At 38.6% G+C, this 21,324-nt stretch overlaps 2 protein-coding genes across 2 annotated transcripts in view; one reads left to right on the top strand and one right to left on the bottom strand.

Annotated features, from left to right (window-relative positions):
• The window catches only part of acod1 (aconitate decarboxylase 1), a 25,696-nt gene extending 4,372 nt beyond the window's left edge, over window positions 1-21,324 (bottom strand). Inside the window, exon 1 of the mRNA XM_034884675.1 lies at window positions 21,121-21,324. The gene's annotated coding sequence lies outside the window, so the exon portion shown is untranslated. The remainder of the gene's footprint in view (window positions 1-21,120) is intronic.
• On the top strand, window positions 1,295-2,409 carry kctd12.1 (potassium channel tetramerisation domain containing 12.1). The gene has a single exon (XM_034884679.1). It carries the CDS (start codon window positions 1,399-1,401, stop codon window positions 2,263-2,265), a length of 867 nt encoding a protein of 288 aa, XP_034740570.1. The 5' UTR covers window positions 1,295-1,398; the 3' UTR covers window positions 2,266-2,409.

Raw genomic sequence — 21,324 nt, 5'->3', positions numbered from 1 at the left:
TTATATATACACAATAGATATAATATTTTTTCTATCAAATTACAATTATTACTTTTAGTTGAGCTAATTAGTCATGCTTTACATGTCCTCTGGCAACTACAGGAGTGCACCCTGGGATACAAGTGGCTGTTGGGAATCACTGCTCTCTAACTGCAGGAGTAGTATTTATTGATTATTGTTCACTATCTATGTCAAATGTAGTGGAAAATCAGGCCTTCCAAGAATACAGACTAATTTTTTCTTTTTTTTCTTTTAATTTATGCGCATCAGAAGCGTCAGTAAATATTGTCATTATACTTCCTGTCCAGTGGTCTTTGTGTTGATTTGATTTTTGGCCTTTAATTCCTTCAAGCCCACTCATAAAACTTGTGTGTCAATCTCATTGTTTTACTTTTACATTTCTTCCTTCTAGCCAACTGAACATCTTATCAAGGTTATTAAATATGTATTGAAACAATGACAAATGAAATACATCTGAAGTTTGCCCAACACTTCAATGGAGATACTGTAATTTACTGGATAGAGACAGCAATGGTGTGTCTGTGTATAATATATAACAGTGTGGTGACATAATGACTGATCTGTGTATTTCAAATAAATGTAAATACATAATCAAACAAATTGGAAAAAAAAACAAAAGAAAAATTCCCATTTTTCAAGATCTGTTCCCGCAGTCACATAACGAGAACTAAACTTCAACTAAAGGTTATAGGTGACGTTAAGGCAACGGTCTTCAGGGAATTAATACCATGCATCAGTCGATGCAACATCTTAGCCATAAAAGAGAGTGTTTTTGCTTTTATACGTACAAATTTGAATGTTACACCTAGTAGTAGAATTACTTCCTCACAGTAGAAGTCCTCACTTCTTCAAAGGGCTGTTTGAGGGTTAAGGCTGCCTTTCCATTAGATTTGCATTGGGTGTCACTCTATCCCTATTTTCCAACCATTTCTTGATTTCAAAACTGTAATAACTAAGGCCAACTGATTTGTAAAAAAAAAAAATAATAATAATAAGGCAAACATAATTAATTAATTAAATAATCATCAGAAGATGTGATATATTTAGCCTATTTATGCCAGACGGCAAGAAAAAACAAATGACACATAATCAGATGTGGGTGCTTCTTTAAGTGATGCTCTCTCTCTCTGTCTCACTCTTTCGTACACACACATACACACACACACAGAGATAGATCTGCATGTGCACGGTCACACGAGGCTGCTTGCTTATATGTTGACAAGACAGTCATGTTATAGTTAAATGTTAATTTTACAGTCTACCCCCATCACGCACGCGCACCCACGCACGTGGTGAGCACAGGCTTCATAAACAAGCCGCTGTCACTAAGTTGGTCAGTGTTTCCACTGATCACACGTCAGTGCAGGCTCAGAGAAGATGGCACTGGCCGACACAGAGCGCGGAGTGTCCAACTGCGGTGACTCGGGTTCCCCGTTTTCCGAGATTATTGAGCTGAATGTCGGCGGACAGGTTTATGTTACCAGACATAAAACACTCATCGCCGTCCCAGACTCGCTGCTGTGGAACATGTTCAGCAAGAAGTCACCCAAGGAGTTGGCGAGAGACAGCAAAGGGCGCTTCTTCTTGGACAGGGACGGGTTCTTGTTCCGCTACATCCTAGATTATCTCCGAGACCTGAACTTGGTCCTCCCGGACTACTTCCCCGAGAAAAGTCGCCTGCAGAGGGAGGCTGACTTTTTCCAGCTGCGGGACCTTGCCAAACGCCTCAGCCCCCGGGTGAGTAAGGACAATTCAATTAGCGAGGAGATCAGCCAGAGTGACACGGAGGAAGGTGCGCAGCAGTGCGGATCATCCGGCGGTGTGGAGACTTTACGCGCCTTCTCGGTCAGCGGGGCCATGCGCTCCCCATCCCTGGACTCCAGAAAGTCGGGCTATATCACAATAGGTTACCGCGGCTCGTACACCATTGGCAGAGACATCCAAACCGATGCCAAATTCAGGAGAGTAGCGCGCATCACGGTTTGCGGGAAGACTGCCCTGGCCAAAGAAGTGTTTGGGGACACGCTGAATGAGAGCAGAGATCCGGACAGGCCCCCGGAGAGATACACATCTCGGTACTATCTCAAGTATAATTTTCTAGAGCAGGCATTTGACAAGCTGACGGAGGTGGGCTTCCACATGGTGGCCTGCAGCTCCACAGGCACCTGCGCATACACCAGCAATGATCCAAACGAGGACAAAATCTGGACAAGCTACACTGAATATGTCTTCTGTCGGGACTAACTAACAGTAAACATGTCGAGTTGATGTAAATAGACATTTCATAATCTAGAGGGGAATTTCTCAAAATATAATTGCATTTTCTGTGTTGAATGGTAACGTTGGTCAAAGAGCCAGTGTCTGCAAAATATTGCTCCATTATTCTAAGAATAGCCAAATTCTACCACTTCTGTGGTTAAACCAGAGACACCAAATGCCTCTAGAAAGATTCTACACAAATTAGTGGAAATGGAATTTAGATGTTTAAAGACAGCATTGTTTGAGGTTGACGCACTCATCAAAAGCCCCGTTTGGTGGAAAACACTTACCAAATGCCATCATCTCCACCTCATAGAACTGCATATCAGTGTTTCTGTCATATCTGACTGAGTGTTGTGTGAATTGAGCGGCATCCAAGAACAGACAAGCAGCAATTAGAATGCAGTGTCAATGTAACTTGATCATATGTTTGGCCAAGTTTTGTATTATCTAAGAGGCTCTTTTACATTATTATATCACTGACATGATTGTAAGTGTACGTGCTTGCTTGATATATCTGTATGTGTTAAACCTGTTCAGATAAAATAAAATGTTATATTCGGCTATTCTCAGCCCCTTTGCCAATCATCTTATCTTCTTCTTGATGTCTGCACAAAGTGTACAGAATAATAACATGGGCTACTGGCATTCATCTCCTTCCAACCTTTTCAACTTTACTCAGTGGAGAAACAATGGTACAGTCTTAAAGTGAGATGCCCCTCCCCAGGAACATCAACAAAATTGGTTATACAGTTTTACTTACAAAAATCCAACTATGAATGTTCCTTGGCTCTGACTTAGTCTATCACATGGTATTTCCTATTCAACTTTTGTTATTAAATCACAGAAGCAGATAACCTCCACATCTCCTGATCCGTGTCCACCTGTTCATTTTGTCACCCAAATTCAGCTGCATGTGGATGCAAATAGTGCAGCTGTGCACACATGATGTCATTATCATTTCAAGTGTAAATAATGAAAGGGTCCAGCTGCACACAAATAGGAAGGTCCAGTCTGCCAGGGAGAATGAATGGCGAGTGGGCTGGTGCACCTCAGCTGCAATAGCAGGATTATGCATTGTGTACTGCCTGCCCTAGATTATGTGTTTCATTCAAACAGACATGAAATAAATGGCCTGGGTGGGGTGACAAAACACCAGGGGCTTACAGTTCTGCCAGAGGCAGTGACGTAGCCCTTGTAGGAGTCCAGGGACATCCTCTTAGAGTGAACATCTTCGAGTTCATGTGCTCTGGTTCAATTTGGCCTTAAAAAGGGTGAACTGTTCTGTTTGGAGAGGAACAAAAAATATTTCTGGGATAGTGATTTGTTAGAGATCATTGTGGATACATATACAGGTATGGTATATAGGTTTGCTGTAACTAAATTATCTAGATAGTTCTTTTTCATTGAAGACAGTTTTGACATCTCAGGGGAAAGTAAAAAAGAAAAATTCAATGATGGCTGAAATCTATAGACCTGCTTCAGTTTCAGGGTCCTGGTATTGTGCTTGTTAGCTCACTGTCAACCTGTCATGGCTTACTAAGACATTATTAATGTTATAACAGTCGTAACACCTGTGCTTTCCCTACAATGAATTCCAAATATCTGGTGTCAAAAAGCCTAAATGGTGAGCTTTTACTCTGTAAAAATACATTCAAATTAAGTGTGAAGAACAGTTTGTCTCCCTTGACATGTACATAAACAGTAGGTCAACAAGTAATTACAAAATGGACACGATAGAGCTTTGAGTCTAGAAATATAGTCCAATAAAAGCCAAGGAAAATCAGTATACATTTTGGCTAGAGCAAGCCTCTTTAACAAATTAATTTAAAAATAACAACTGGATGTACAGAGAAGAAAAAATCCAGATCATTTAGTACAAACATGTAGCCTAGAAATCTAGACGAACCTTAGTGGCAGCAATTGCAATTTGCAGCCAGGGTCAGAGAAACTCTCCGTTGGCTTGCGAGCTGGAAAAAACAAATTCTGGTCGGGACAATCACATTATGTCTAGAGCTGGTGGGCGGGCTTAACATAAGGATGTCAGGATGGCCCTGCTACTTGAAAAGAAAGAAGATGGCTGCTGCTGCTAGGGAATATTGGTCAAATTGTCTTTGGCCGTGATTAGGACTTACCCAAAAATATTGAACATCGACAATTTCTCAGTCTCTCCCCACCTTCTTCTAAAGCCCAAAACGGTCCACTAAGCCCCTCCCCCCACAACAGAGAATGCCCTGATTGGTGCATCTGAACAGGGAGCTGTAGATTTTTGCAAATCACACTACAGGCTGTTGGTGGTGCCTGAGGAGCTGGTTTTTTTTTTTGTTCTTTTAAATGACCCCCTTAATGTAGTGCTACTTGAACATAGGGTCGGTTTCAGCAAATATGATATATAAGTTAGTTTTAGTTAGTAAATCAATAACCAAGATATTGTCACATGTGAATTATTCTTTGTCAAATTGGTGTATTTTTCAACAAGCTTCTTATGCATTAAATAAATGTTATATACTTGAAATCAAACTATTAGCTCAGACAGCTAAGACATTGAGGGCAAACACATGATGTATCAGAAAATATTTTAAAAAAAAAAGTAGTGATCTTGAGTTTTGAATTTGAATAACCACCATGCCAAACTGCATGGTCTAGTTCTCTCCAGACTTTGATAATAACAAAATTTGATAAAAGGACCAAGAGCTTATATTAAATGTAGAGATTTTATGATACCAAAACCAGTATCGGTATTGCCTCTGATACTGCCTAGAACGCTTGTATTGGTATTGGGAAGTACCGGAGTTTATGCACCGATCCAATACCACGTAATAAAGTCCTAAATTCACGTTAAAGTATGTTTTTTTCCCGTTATAATTTACTGTCAAACTGGATAATAAACTAAGGCATTGATTGTTTGTGTTTGTTCACGTTTTACAAAAAGTTTAACCTGAGCCAGCCCAACAACAAAGATAGAAAGCATATCACATCCATACAGTGACAGTAGTATACAGCTGTTAAAACATTATAAAATATATGACTCACTGGTATTGGATCAGATACGCAAGTTCAGGTATCAGAATCGGTATAAGGAAGCAAAAAATGGTATCGGACCATCTCTAAATAAATCTCTTTGATGTTTTATTATTTTGTAAATGTAAAAGAAAAAAAAACATGAGACAGTGATAATTACTCTGTACCAGCTTTTAATCGGCCAACTCCAGAGAAATACCCTTTCCATCACAGATATCAGCCGACAAACAATAACTGACTCACACCCACATTTACACTCAGTATTAGTGTCTCCACAACATTCAGACTCATACTCTGGATTGTAGGAGGAAAATCACTGAAACACGTGCAGAAAAGGCATTAATTTATTGCAAAACAAAATCATTCAAGCTGTTGCAACCCATGCAGTTGCAATCCCGTTGTGTACTTGTAGAAATGAATAGAGCTGGAGAGAGCAGGTCCTCACACCTCCTCCAGAGACACTTATTATCTGTAATTAGAATTAAATAATAAGAAACCATAAATGAGACAATTTGGATATACTGAGATTTTGTTTTAATGGCCTTCACTGTAGTGGGATTTATATGTATGTTTACATTTTGGTAACACTTGACTTCAATCATACTTTTTTGGGCTTAGTCATAGACATTTATATACTTGTCACAGTATCTGACTGTAATTTGAATATCATTTCTGATTGAAACACCATTTGTTTTGAGATGTACTTTTTGACCAAGAGCGTAAAAATAGAAATAAAACAGAACAGAACAGCCAATATGATTCTAGCTGGTGTTGAACTGTGAGAAGTAAGGAGAACTGTTATAAGCATATGCAGCACACAGTAGGATATAGTTAACACGAATGAGTGACTGACAATTACTTAAAATTCCCATGCCTCTGCAACCTTTCAGTTAAATGGAAATTGGTTTTCAGTGCGAGTGATGACGGGATAACAAAGAACAAAAAAAGGAAGCTGAGACAAAGAGAGTCAAGGACTGGAGGAAATTGCAAGATTGAGAGAAAAAAACATTGTGGCTGTTCTTCCCTCATTCAATAATTTTAATGTTTCTCTCTTTCACCCCTCCAATGTGCACATGCTCCATGTTGAGCTCCTGACATGAACCTCAGCAGATCAGGACTGTTTGAATTCCATGCAGGATGGGTTTCAGCCTATTTTAGATCAAAGTCGCTTTCATTAGCACATCACAACAGTAACTCCGGACCAAAGGCTTCATTATTATTCCAATGAAATTCTGAGTCAGAAATACATTTCAAACCTGACCTACAACAAGGGATATGCACCAGTCAGCCCTTATATGAGGGAAGCTCCTGATATTATGTCAAAACATAACATCAAATGTCCAATGGGGTAAAAAGGGTCATGGAGCCCAGGAGCAACAGGGAGAGGATCTATCAAAACAAATTGTCCATTAAGTTTTAATCACAATTTTCTTTTACAATAAAATTAGATTTTTGTATTACAAAACTAATTCATCATCACTCAGTGTAACTTTATCCGTCACATTGCAGTTACAAAGTATTCACACCCCAACCCGTCATGATGCCCTGGAAATGGCATGCAGTGTACCTTCTAAAAATGGTAACACTTTACCTGAAGGTATCTACATAAGAGTGACATGACACTGTCATGAAGACATGACACATGAACCCTATACCTAACCATAACTTGTCATGACAAAACCGAATGACACTTACCAAAAGAAGCGTTATGTCATGACTTGTTTATAATGTCACTCTTATGTAGATACCTTCAAGTAAAGTGTAACCTAAACATTAACTGACATCTGACAGTATATGATTGAAAGTGCATTTTATGCTCAAATAGTAGAATAGAGTATATACAGTATTATACAACATGTGCAGGCCTTGAATGGGACTTAAATTAAGAATGTCATTGTTATTTCAATGGCCTAGTAAAGTTCAATCAATATTCGTTAACATAGCATAAGAGAGAGTAGCATAAGCAACTCTCTCTAAAAGCCAGAAATCAGAAAAGTTAGTCTCAAACTTCTGATGTCATCTAAAATAAAGTGTGGACCTGCTCCCCAGACAGATGGGAGACTGATTTTGTGGCACCACAGAATGCTTTTTTTTTTCCCACACCCAATTGAGCTTCATTCTATTGCAGTGTAGTTCTGAAACAGAATATACTTAGAACATTCATCTGTGTGCGCTCAGTGTCATCTACATACCATCTTTCTTAATTCATTATCTGTCGAGTAGTTACCGTCTTTATGCTTGATGCCTTCACAAATTTAAGTTCTTGCACTCTAATTTTGATTTGGGAAAGATTTGTTCATGTTTACAAATATTTTTGAATTGTCTTAGACAATAGGAATAACATGTATGAATTTTGAAAATGGCTAAAGTAGCCAAAATATGAATATGATATAACGGTGTTATGTGGCCTTTGTCAGCACAAATAATTTCATTTTTTTGACTGGGTTAAGTTTCACTCGCCCTGATGCCCTAGTTATTGTGGTATCCCGTTAACATGGAAGCACCATTTTCTGCAGATGCCCAATCACTGTTTTTGGCAAATGAATGTATGTATGTATGTATGAATGTATGTATTGTCTAATAAAAACAGATTGATGGACTTATTAATGGATTTTAAGAAAGTAAAGAGGAACCAAGTAAGAATGTAATGGAGATACAACCTCAGCTTCAGTTGAAGGTACAATAACTGCAAAGAGAGGGCACAAAAAGAAATGTTCTTACTCAAAAACACTGAAGAATTACATGCTATTCCTTGGCATGAACAGGAGCTTTATCTGGAGAAAACAGCAGCAAGAACAATAATATCGCCAGAAATATTATATCAGTGAGAGCAATCATTATTTATCTGGTCCAGACTAGAGGGAAACTTCAGCCAAAGAAGGCAATGGGGCAGCAACTTGAGCCACTGTGGCTACTATGTCTGCGTTCAGTGAAAGACCTAAATTACATGGACAAAATATCACACATGAAATGAGAAAGAAAAACACTATGTCCTGCTGAGCCTTGAGTGTGATATTGTTTTACCAAACCAGTAATGTCAATCTGAACACATCTCAAATGCGGAAAATAATGTTACTGAGAGTGCATTCCATGTTCTTGAGAATTTAATTTTCTAATGTGCATTGTAGGCTTACTTTAGACTTCGGCTTGACAATTGCAAATGTCACCATTTGTGATCAGCAGTTTCCAAACTAATGCAATGGGCCATGTTCTATCCGTTCATGTGGCTATTAAACCTCCCACCTTTAATGCCAGCTGAGTTCTTTTAAAAATTGCGGTGATCAAATAGAAGATGCCCTTTCCACAGCTGCTTTATATACTGAGGAAACTCTTCTCACATGTTCTCCTCATTCCCAGTGTTATTGCAAATCAGATGTCTTTCTAAAGCAGAGAGCGAGAGATTTGTTTGATGTTCTGGGGAGTTTTAATTTGTGTGTCTGTACATGATTTCAGATACTCTTGATGGCTTTTTGTATTTTATCCCTGCACCAAAAACAACTCGTAAACTAAAATTTCTCTTTTCTTTTTCACGGGGAAGCATTATATTAATTTTTTTCTCTGTTTTGGGAACAACAAAAAGTGCTTATATGTTGGACAACATACTTTCAATGATGTATATAATTTAATTTAATATAATGTATGACATTTTGTTTTTAACTGATCAAGTTTGGCAATTTTTAGAAATTGTCTGAGTCACCCTATGAGAGTGGAATTAGTCCACAATGAAAGGGTTACGTCTGCATGAATGTGGTTCCCATTCAAGTGGTATTTACATAAATTCAGACGATTTGGTTTTGGTTGCCATCGCTGTAGTTTCAGGTTTTCCACATCTGGATTGGTTTTTAGAATAAGCCTGTCTGTGTTTAGAAGAGAGAATTACAGGGTGCAGTAGCAAAAATGATGAAAGGCGTCTTATGCTAACGTCTGAGTTTAGAAAGAGGCTGAATGAATGTATTGATGTATTACGCCGGACAGAGGTGGGAAGCAGAATCAAGTGGAGGTCTGGGGATAATGGCAGCAACAGCTCTACAGGAGAAATAGTAATTGCTATACTACCAGATAAAAGGCTATCCTTTTTGTACCTCAGAAAGTCCAACGTAGCCTTAAAAAGATTCACTCAAATGTACTTTTAACAATACTCTACCCAATTAAAGAATAGATGTAGGCCTACTTTTGCAAAACAAACATGTCAGGAATAATGTAAATTATAGGCTTGTGCATAAACCCTAGTATCTTGGGTTTTCGTTCCAGTCTCCCCTTTAGCTAATAAAGTTGTCTGGCCAAACAGCATTCACAACGCACCAGGGACAAGTGGCGTGATCTCAACTTATAAACCCTCACTTTGTTCATTCTATGTGCTAAACCTTTAGAATGACCACTTCCCAGTTCTAGTGAAGGAGTATGGCATTACAATGAAACCCCAAGCAGCTCTGCATGTCACTCGACTGAACTCTGACTGGGTTCTTGCTATGTAAAGGGGTTTTATTTTTTATTTTTGAATTTATTTTCTTGCCGAGAGTTAGATGAGATCAATACCCATGTCAGTAAATATATGTACAGTACATATGTATCTGGAACCAGCCGCAGTTAGGTTACCTTAGCTTAGTTTATTTTAATGATGTAAAACCTAGAGACTCCACTGGTTGCCTGGCAACTGCTCCTGGTTAAGGAATTGCCTGGCATGACCAATAAAACTGTGGAATTTTTTTCAGTGGAGATTAAATAAACAAGTCTTAATGTGAGCTTTAGAGATCCTGTTAGGTGGATTTTGTTACCTTTGGACAGAGCACGGAGCTGTATGTCTTAAAAAAACCATTCCTTTAAATTAAAGTTATTGGAATAAAGTAGACTAACAGTAGCTGAACTAGTCAATTGATTCATGTTGAGCTCACGCTCGTTATCACTATACTGCAGTCTTTTACAATAACTTGGATCAAAGGACATACAGTATATAAGAACATTTAGAGATCATTTCATGCATTGGGAGTGTTCTGGAAAATACAAAAATGTACCCACTTATGAGATGTGGGCAAAAACTCAAATTATTCTTTTGGCTTGGATTACAAATACTATGTCATGTTATGCTGCCAAAGTCTTCTGAATTCATCCAATAGTTTAAAATACCCTGAGGACATTACTGCATGACATATTTGTATTTGCACATGTAATCTCTAACCTTTAAAGAAAAGCACAACATATCGTCTCTAAGGAAAGTACATGGTACTTTTTGCATTTTTCCTAGAAGTTCAATTTTTCTTTTGAGGAAGGCTGTAATCCAAAAAAAATACTCAAACCACATAGACGCAAGAGAGTTTGTCATTAGACAACCATGCATTGTGAAATCACATCCCAAACCCAATGAACAATTCAAATCTGCCAGAAAAGGAAAATTCGTTGCACTTTTCTCTCAGTGTAACACTTACATTTCTGGACAAACCTTTGTGCTCTTCTCTCTTTTGCTTTTTATTAATTGCCCATTCTCCCTTGTACTTCTAAATATTAACAAAAAACATGACACTCATAGTTGAAGGGGTAGATCAATTAAGAACATCAGATCAATTTTTTTCACTCATGTCGCTGACATCATTTGCGTGTTCTGCAAACTACATAAAAATGAGCAAACATAAAGAGGACATTTGTCTCAAGGCTACAAATCACAACTAAGCTCTCAAAAGCTGATACAACCAGCAAGACTGTTGTGGTGATCAGATAAAAAAGAAGAACAATATCTGTATCAGATTCAATGTCATATCAGCTTCAAAGTAACTACTGGCAGAAAGAAAAACATTGTGTAAACAGCATTTCACAGGTGATTTCCCAAAGCTTGAGCTTTGCTGCGTGGCTCATCTGCACACTGGGCTGTCTGACAATCCTCTATTTGTAGCAGGAGAATAAACACCGGAGGCGTTGATGTAAGTCCCTACATATATTATGTAACACACGCAAAATCAATACCACCTGACATTACATCTTTTGGTTGGTATTTGCCTTTCATTTTTGCAGTTATATTATGAGAGAAAGAACACTTCCCTTAAGGGAGCTAAATCAAGCCGACAGTCTGACAGGCAGGTGATATCCATCAAAGCCACCTTTCAAACAGGGAATAGTGTTGTCAGCAGCACAGATCTAAAGTATGAGCTATGCAGGAAGTCCATAGGGTAATATGTGTGATCACAGCAATGACTGTTGTTCCCATGTTCAGGAATGAACAGTGAAATGATCATGTAGTGTGGAGAGCTATAGAAGTACTGGCTTGGTAAACAAGAAATATCTAACATCTGCTTGACTGTTTTCCGACAGCTGTCCGGCTCCTCTGCAGGACATGTTTACAGGTTACAGCTTGATTGGATAACTAGGTCGAATAAACTTTCTTTTCCGTAAACAACATTTGATTTTCACATGACATACACACAAGGGCACATAAGAGTCTTCTTTTGTCTGGACAATTAACACACATGGCAGAGCTTATAATGGTTACCAAGGATACAGATGAAGATGTAAAAGCTTATCATGTGCCTCAAAACATTTTCATAGACATGCTCAAAATTAAAATACATCAACTCTTCAGCCATATAGTTTTTGATAGAGATGCAGAGAGACGGTTTGAAAATTCAAATCAAATGTTCTGCCACTGGTATTTCAACCTCGAGGCAAAGCTTAAACCGCATGTTCTGGCAAGCATCAGTGGAGTTATTTTGATGCAAAAAGGCATCGTACCAGTGAACAATTTTTTAAATATATTTAGGAGGCAGACATGTAACTGCTGCCATAATCCTGCTAAAGACATGTGCAAATGCATTTCCACCTTTTCAGTTTTTGTTTCAACGTTCATGTTTACAAGTATTGGGTGTGGTATATCACATGAATGGCATCCCTCTATAAATTAAACAGACAAATGAACATGCATCAGCAGACATTATTGGCATGATACATTTTTTGCCACTGGAAGAGTCCATCAAAGCCTGATTTTGCTGAATATGTTTCGACAAAAAAGAGCCTTCAGCTGCTGCTGAAATACTAAGATTAGAAATGTTTGAATTTCTGTGAAAAAATTAGATTTCGTCTCCACTACTGTCATCATTAGAATGTGCTGCGTCATTTTCTTAAAGTGTATGTTTTTTTATTTATTTCAACTTAAAATTGTTTAGGATTTTTAAAGATGATTGTTTGGGGGCATTTTAGGTCCTTAATTCTACAGGACAAATGAAGACATAAAAGAGGAGAGAGTGGGGGAATGAGATGCAGCAAAGGTGCGCAGGGAATTTGGAAAATAGTTAAATTGGCATGTGCTACCTGTAAGAAAGCAGTCCCACTCAGACGATACTTCAGAGGGTTTCCTGAGTCCCCCAGCAGACAACGTGGTGCTTGTTATTCTCAGATAATTAACAGAGCAATGACCCCACTCTCTAAGAGAAACCTTTAACTTTGCATCAATGTTGGCCATTCATTCAGAATGCTCAGTCTGCAGTCAAATACCATTTGTATATTCACTCTGATTCTATATTTGTTCCTGTCTACAAGTCTCTCACCCAGATCCTTTTTACAATGTTTTTGTATTTGCAATCCGTTTATGCATTTGGTTGTGTTGTGTATTTTTGCTTTGTGTTTGCTGAATGCTGTTGTCAAAATTATGAAGATGTTTTCTTATGTTTTGTCTATTTGCATGTGTTTCATTAAGATGCAGTGCGTGTACCCGTCGGCCACCATAATCGTGCAGTGGCACAGTGGCTCGGCCCAGTGCTTAGCACTGTCCAGGATGATTGTAATTGGTTTAAAGAAATGCCAGTAACCCACAGCACCTTTTTCCCATCCCAGAATTCTTTGTGGACGAGCCAGACCCTCCTCCAAAGTGCTTGGGAGGAAGGTCTGGCAAAGTGAGACCAAAGATAAAGTGAAATTGATCACTACTTCTTAAGCTAGTGAAGTCATCACCAATTAATTCATGGCATTTTAAAAGCAGTCAAAACTGTAGTGGCGTAACGTCTAACTCATTTCTGCTAAGATCTTGGTATTGTGTGAAGTGGGAGCAGGTAGGAAATGATATTTTATCAAAGAAAAACACCCTTGTGGAATTAGCAGCAGGTTTAGAGGGGTTTGTGGGATTTGGCAGCATTTTTTCACCATTTAAACTGGATCAAATTCAAGTGGTGGATTTGATGAGATGGTGCAAAGAGAAATATTTATAAGAACTGGGAAAACATTGCCAATTTGGATTTGACTCATCGTTTAAGGTGTTCCTGTTCGGAGAGCCATGCTAAATTCTAGTATGTCTTAATGTCCTTTTTGACAAACTTTTTTTGGTACTGACTATTTTGCTCAGTACACCAATCATCTGGAGTCCGGGTTTAATGGCATGAGCATTAGATGGCCCATGAAGACGCTGCCTATAGCTGTAAATAATTGTCTTTCACTGCTGCAGACAGATCACCTTGTGGTTGATGACAACAAGTACATTTTTTTTACACAGATCACACACAGATCATACTGAGACAGGTGACATTTAAGCAACCTGCAGTCCTTCAGGGACCTTTTTCTGGAAACGTAAAGGTCATGATACCAGGGTGCCAGGAGATTAAACAGTTATACCAACAATAAGCCAGCTGCTTGTTTTTTTCTTCTTCCAATAAAGATGTTACGCTGCAGTTTAATTATGTATCCAGGCCTCATTGCCTTTTGTGAGTTTTGTGGCCCAATAATATGCAACCCGTGAGTAGACACACGTACCTCTTCTCTTTAAAAGCTCACTTAAGCGACAAAGATTGGGATCCACTGTCTTAGACCGTCTCTTCTCTCTGTGCTGCTAGTTTAACCCCTACTGGGTATCGATTGTGTTTGTCAGTTGCCACTGTTTTCAGATTTATTAGGTTAATGCTGGACCAGGTTTTTATAATCTACACCACACAATGAATTACTAATAAGACACCACCATGGATGTTCTTTTCTTAATAATTTACAGCTGGTCTATGGTCTTGCCTTTACTGTTTTGTCAACAATGGACAGAAAGGTCCACCAACAGCTGTCAACCATGACTGCTTGTGAAATTGTGAGTTTTGATTAACCTGCAAGTATCGCATTTTATTTTAATGTTCTTACAATGCTTTTATTATCTTAGTTGCAGCACAGTGAAATTTGCTCCAAACGTAAAGTACATTACAAGTAAAATCTATTATTATTATTATTATTATTATTATTATTATTATTATTATTATTATTATTATTATTATTATTATTATTACCCTTCATGAAAGACAGACAGCTCTGTGAGTTAGGGGAGCATTTGGTAAAAGAGACTACACAGAAACAACAGACGTTACTTACTGTCAGCCGGAGCGCCCTGTGTCCTACATAACAATAACCATCTATCCTTTTAATTTTAGTTTTTTCACTTGCTAAAAAGTAATGGTTTAGTTCAGTTCAATTCATTCATTAAACTTTGTAGCCACTACCTTGTCACCGAAAAGTTATTTCTGCCTCAAAATCCTTAAGTTTATATCTGACAATTTGTAACCCACCCAGCACTTTTTCACTGTGGAAATACCTTTTTAGAAGGGCCAACGCATACAGTAACACACAGTTCTCCAAGTAGCCTAAATTGTGGACATAAACACTCTCCCATGGATGACAATCAGTGTTTTGGCAGATAATCACGTTTTGGCACAACACCCCTAGCGCCCGTAGGCGCAGTTTTCATTAAAATTCCTTACTCAAATCTACCAAACATTTTTAGATTTAGAGAATCTTACACTTGCCAGTGATGGCAAGTGTATCATGTTGCCCTTATGGCAGAATCAGGGCAACCTTGTATGGTTACTTCCTGTCTACATCATGAGACCAAAACAAATGAGGAATATTGCCAAACCTTTATTTTTATAATCTATGTTGCCAAACTGATTATGTTTTAAGTGTCATACATGCTAGGAAATACAACATTGTGCTTGTTCTTTTAAAATATAATTTGCAACCTGCTTGGCCAAATTTTCGGCCATGATAACATTAACATTAGCTAGCCTATTCTTTGGACAGAGTCAGGCTAACGGTTTTAGCGGTTTTCTCCTTCTTTTAGATTGTTATGCTAAGTTAAGTTAACCGCCTCCTGACTGTACCATAGCACAGAACAGCGGTATCGGTCTTCTCAAATCAAACTTCTCAAACTCTTGCCAAAAAAGCAGATAAGCATATTTCTTAATAATAATGATAATAATTATAATAATAATAATTAAATCTGCAAGCAGCAATGACAGGCCCTTGCCTCCTTGCAGGTCAGGGGCACTGGTGGATACCGCTCTTTGCAGCTGTGGATTTGCGCGGCACTCAGACACAAATCGTCGCCAATGAAAAGGGAACTCTCTTCTGACTTTAACGATACCTCACACAATGATACACAATAAACGGGTCATTATTCAGGCTTGGCTTAAGAATTTGGAGTACTACAAAAAGTAGGTTTTGCATGTAGCATATTTGCTAATTAACTTAAAAAATCAAAACAGCACCATCTATGAGTCAATTATTAGTACTTCAAGTGAATGTTTTAATGTGTTTAGAAACAAAGTCTCATGTGTAACTATTAGTTCTGTTGGGATGTCCCCTGTATCATGTGTTGCATTCCGGCTATTTCATTTTGTGTGTGCATATCCATGAATTGTGTTTGTCAGCCCAACCTGCTTTGATAATGCTAAGCACTCTGTCAACCTGCTTTGTTGTTGTCTGTCTGTTTGGCACTGGAATGTGTATGAAGCTCCTACAGGAATAGCTCTCCTCAGTACAAGTTGGCTGTCTGCACCCTGGCACTGTTTAAATGCTAACAACAGATCAACTACAGGAGGCAGTTGGTGATTCAACCCAAATTAATATCCACTTCTAATGGACTTACCCACGTGCTGTGCAGTTCAACCCTTATTGATGCTTGCATAAATTGGCATGAAGTCAATTGAATTTACAGGGACCTAATTACCGGTCATTTCCAAGTACAATTCTCTGAGAGTGTTTTAGGCAATATTGAATTTCCTCTTTTTTTCAAATTGCTATATTCAGTCATGTTTCTGTCTTAAAATATTACTAGTGACCTTCTGTTGTTTGTAATTGCCTGGGCACACGTTTGAAGAAGGGTGCTGCCTGAAACGTCAGTTGTGTGGCAAAACTTCAATCAAATTGGAGTGCTGTCCTAGCTTTATTTAAAATATTACAGCCATGTTTTGTTAGTATAGTTAATTCAAGGTCAGTTTATCAGTCCTGCACGTGCCTTTTATTTCTTGTAAAAAAGAGGTAAGTGAATCTATAAGATCATTTCTGAAACTCAGCAAGTTGTATTCTGCAGCTATATGAGCTTTTCACTGAATGGGGGAACATTAATGCTGATTTAAATTACAGGTAATAAGAGCTGACTGATACTTGGCTGTCAGCTTGGCTCCTCTACTCTGATGCCATTATGGAAAAATAATGATTATATAATAAAGAAATTATGTAATGGCCTAATGGTAGTGCCAGCAAATGAGGAAGGAAATTGACACTCTAATCAGCGCCTAAGAGCAGTTAAAGTACAGTTTGGTGTTATCTATGCATACTGAATATTTTAGATTGATTTACGTAGCCGGTTTTGAACATGAATGATCAGGATATTGATGGATTTAATTGAGCGATGAAACCTTTTAAAAGATGAGGAAGAAAACATTTTGCTGGTGCAGCTGAATAAAAGAAATCCTACTTGTGGGTTAAAGATGTTCTACTCTGTCTGGAATTTTATTCCCTATTTTTTACTTTAACCAGAGCGTAGATGTGTTCGTACATTTAAACTCCAACTGTGGTCTGATCTCCAAGGCTAGAAGAAGAGCAGAACAGCAGGTTTTCCTATTGGCCTCCCACCGGCCTCTTTCAGGACTGTGGCAGCAACACACTTCAACCAGGGTTGATCTTCTGCCTCATCCTGCTCACTTAGCCAGCTAATCTCCCCCTACCTGGGCAGCCATTGACCCAATGCAAGACATTCAGTAAGCAGCATAAGGTCAGATGGGATGGCATATTAGTGGTATTGATTACTTATTAGATTGGGAGAGTTTGTCAGGAAGACAGAGGGAGGTGTTTCTGGGGGAAATACAGCCTGCAACAACTGTGTTCCATCTGGTGAATCCTTTGCAGATAGCTGTTATCAGTTAAAAAAAAATCTGCCGTCTTAAATCAAAGTTAAATCTTTTTTCATACTAGTAGTTAACACCTGCCACTCCACAGTCAAATAATCGTGCTGGCTAGGAGAGATTGTAAAAAGCACAAGAGAACAAATGCACAAACAAAAGTTGTGAGATGAACATACACACTCACTAATACACCATCTTTCAATTGACCACCTCAGATGTTTCCTGCTCTGCTTAATGAAGTCACTTTACTGTTATTACTTGGCTTAATAATCACTGTAATTCTAAAACTAAACTTAACTCTAAACTGTCATTTTCATCTTGTTACTTATTTTTTAACTTTTAGTGTTTAACATTTTGGAGAAAAGTGCTTCCCGGTTGAGAGTTAAATGAGAAAATTAATAGCCGGTTAGCTTAGCAGGAAGACTGAAAATGGGGGAAACAGCTACAGCACCTTGCTCTGTCCAAATGTAACACAGTCCGCCTATAAGCTCTAAAGCTCAGTAGTTAACACTTGTATCTTGTGTGTTTATTGCAAATAAAAAACAATTTCGAAAAGTGGCATTTCTTTCATGGAGTATTTCTTAGCCAGGAGAGGTAAATTCCTGGAACTTGACGTCACCGTGAGGTTGCCACTCCAGACAACCACCAAAGAATTCAGGAAGATACTCTACCCAGACAAATAAGAATCAAACACTAAACCTTCCTGTAAAACTCAAACCACACATTCTAGTTTTTACACTTATTGTTCTAAACAAACAAGCAAGAAATAACATGTTAATTAGTAAGCTTTAGAGGTGCTTGTAGTCCGATTTGTCAGACTTTTACCCACAGATATGAAGGTGGAATCAATTTTCTCATCTAACTTTTGGCGGGAGGACAAATAAATGTATTTCTAAAAATGTTGAACAATTCCTTTAACAGGACCCACAAGTTACTCAAACAAAAGCATAAATATACAAGCCAAGCATGCTTGGTGGATTGTCTTTCCACCACCAATGAGATCTGAAAGCTTTAAATAGCCAGTCAAATTATGTGAAGCCCATTGAAATCAATCAGCGGTTTAGAGAAACAGGCTCGTAATGCCCTCAAGTGACTTGCATTACAATCAGAAGCGGGTGTGTATCAAAAACCGACCAGGCTTAGTGGCGTTGTTAATTAAGAAAAGGGATTATTCTCCAAAATAATTTAAACAGAGCCACGGGAAAGTCACGCTAATATCACAAGAAGAGAATTCTGCTAGAAGATGTTTTGGTCTGCTGATTGCCAGACAACTAAGATACTATTGATGGTGTTAGTGGAGAGATGGGGAGGGGGTGAGTTGTATCTGTAAAGAGTCAGACAAGATCTGTTATTATCTTACAAAATTTAGAAAATCAATGAGGTTTCCGTGACTGAAACATTGCATCTATCCAACAATGTAGTTGGCAACTATTTTGTACAACCATATATTTAACTACAAGCAGAAAATCAGAACCCAGGTGCCACCCGGGTTTGGTCCGTCGAGGCCCCTGACCTTTGCTGCCACCCATGTGGCAGTTCACCCGACCCCAGCGGTTCCCCCCACAGGTGGTGGGCCCATGGGATGGAGAGAAGAATGCCACGTAGCTTCTTTGGGCTGTGCTGTGGCAAACCAGGCCACCAGGCGCTCGCTGACGAGCCCTCCCTCTGGGCCTGGCTCCAGATGGGGGCCCCACTTTACCATCGGAGTCCCTACCAGGAGCACACAGCTCCAGACAACACAGCCCTTAGGTTCATAGGGGCACACAAACCTCTCCACTACGATAAGGTGATGGTTCCCGCAAAGAGAATGTGTCACTAGTGGTTGTTAAAATCAATAAATGCATCATTGCATCAATCATCATATTTCTGTATTTGTAAAATACATGAGACTTGTTCCAAAATGCAAGCAGGTAGAGTAACATTATTGTGTATTAATTGTCAATTGTAACCTATTGGAGCCTTTGTAGAGAGATCGGCTTAATAAAACAACAAATAGTGTGACTAAACAAAAGCTTCCAACTGAATACAAAATAAAAGCCTTAAAATGATCCTGAAACAAATTTGTATTGATCTCAACGTAAATGCCCATTCATTTAAGTGGGCAAGAGGTAGTTAGTACAGCACATGATGTGCACAACTCTGACATCTTTTCTAAATATAGCCTGCCCCTGGTACACTAAATTCAGTTTGAATTGGTCAAATTACAAGTAGAAGACTAGAAATCTGCACAACAGCAGCAAAACTCTTGGATAAGTTTTAAGGATCTTAAAACCCAGATAATTACATTTTCATTCGTATAGTTTTATTCCTGAAATAGTTTTTCCTGAACAGACAGGATTGGCACATGTATGGTGCGCAACACAGGGATGATCCACTTGCTCAGAACGCTTCATACCTTCTCCTCCTAAGGACATAAAGTATTGAATCAGGAGAGCATGAAATTTAGTTTAAAGACAAATCGCAAGTCATGTTTTTCATGACAACCTAGAGCAAACACCCAGGCCATTAGCAAGTTAACAAGCCAAACATTCTAATAAGCTCAGCTTTTCTCTTTGCATTGTGTATGACTCCGGAGCACTTACAGTGTTAAATGATGATGAGAGGTAATGGCTGGATTGTAAACAAACAAGGATACAGCCGGGGGGCCACTGGGGGTCTGAGTATATCACTGTTTCTCAACCCTGGAATTTGTGCTCAAGTCTATAAACAGTAAAGCAAACCTGGAACAGATGTTTGTACGTTAATCAATGTCTGGATTGCTGCAGAGTTTAATTAGGACAACATATTCATATATATAACGGACATGAATTCTCCAGAGAATATAGATTAAATATGCATTTAAATTAGGAGAATAAAATGGACATTTGGCTAATAAAATACAACAGAGAGCACTTAATGTACCTTTGCCCCTAAGGTGGAAAGTCTTTTATTTAGCTTTGCGTACACTGGGGCAATGGCAAAGGTTTTGTATTTATATTAAATTAACAAGGATATGAGACAGATTTTTTTTATTATTTCCACACAGCCTTCAGAATGTGAATATAAATGTTGAGCATTCAACCAAAACAAAACAAATTGTTCAACAGTGATTTAGGAGCGAGGGCTCGGGTAGGAATCCCTAAAGGGTTGCCCTGTTCCAGCTCCAGCTTTACTCCCCCCCCAGACCTGCAGTCAAGTATGAAGAAGATAGCAGCTGGCGTATCAATATCGCCTGGGCGCCTGGGACTTCAGAGCAAAAGTTGAACCCACCCATTTGCAGCCTTAAAGAATGGTTTGTTTCAAATAAAGCAAGTGTTTTGCTTACTGTAAAGCCTTACATCAACCCCCTATATGTGTACAGTGTATTGATGATATTATGCTCTTTTATAATCTCGCCTTCACAATCAGTGTAGCTGATGTCAATTCTCTTATACTGCAGCGAATGTCAGGACTATTTCATCCCCAAAGTTCCTATTGATGTCCATTTCATTCTTTATGGCACAGGGACAAAACCCTCTCCAGGGTCACTGTCATGAAAATTGTTAACATCATTTTATTGACAATAGCTCAGCTCCTATGTTGTAGCACGAACAAAACAAGCTTACAGTGCAGGAAATGATGGGTTCTGGAAAGCTATTCACCATACAGTAATTACAGCTCTGCAAGGGAGATAATGATGTTGAATGGACCACAAACAAAAGACTGGACTTACAGCTTCATGTTCTAGTCACGCTCTTCAGATGAAATATGCCTGCTGCAGTGGCAACAATAAAGACCCATTTTGATTGGCTTGCCGCTTTTTCAGGAATCTATTTACTCCTCAATGTCATGTTTCCTCATGGTCAGGGCAACAAGAGGTAAATTCAGAAGAATCTGTGCTCATATCTACACTGTGAAATTTGTACTAAATTTCACA

The sequence above is a fragment of the Etheostoma cragini genome, chromosome 11, assembly GCF_013103735.1.
Source record: "Etheostoma cragini isolate CJK2018 chromosome 11, CSU_Ecrag_1.0, whole genome shotgun sequence".
Lineage (NCBI taxonomy): Eukaryota > Metazoa > Chordata > Actinopteri > Perciformes > Percidae > Etheostoma > Etheostoma cragini.
This window is presented reverse-complemented; position numbering and strand designations above follow the sequence as displayed.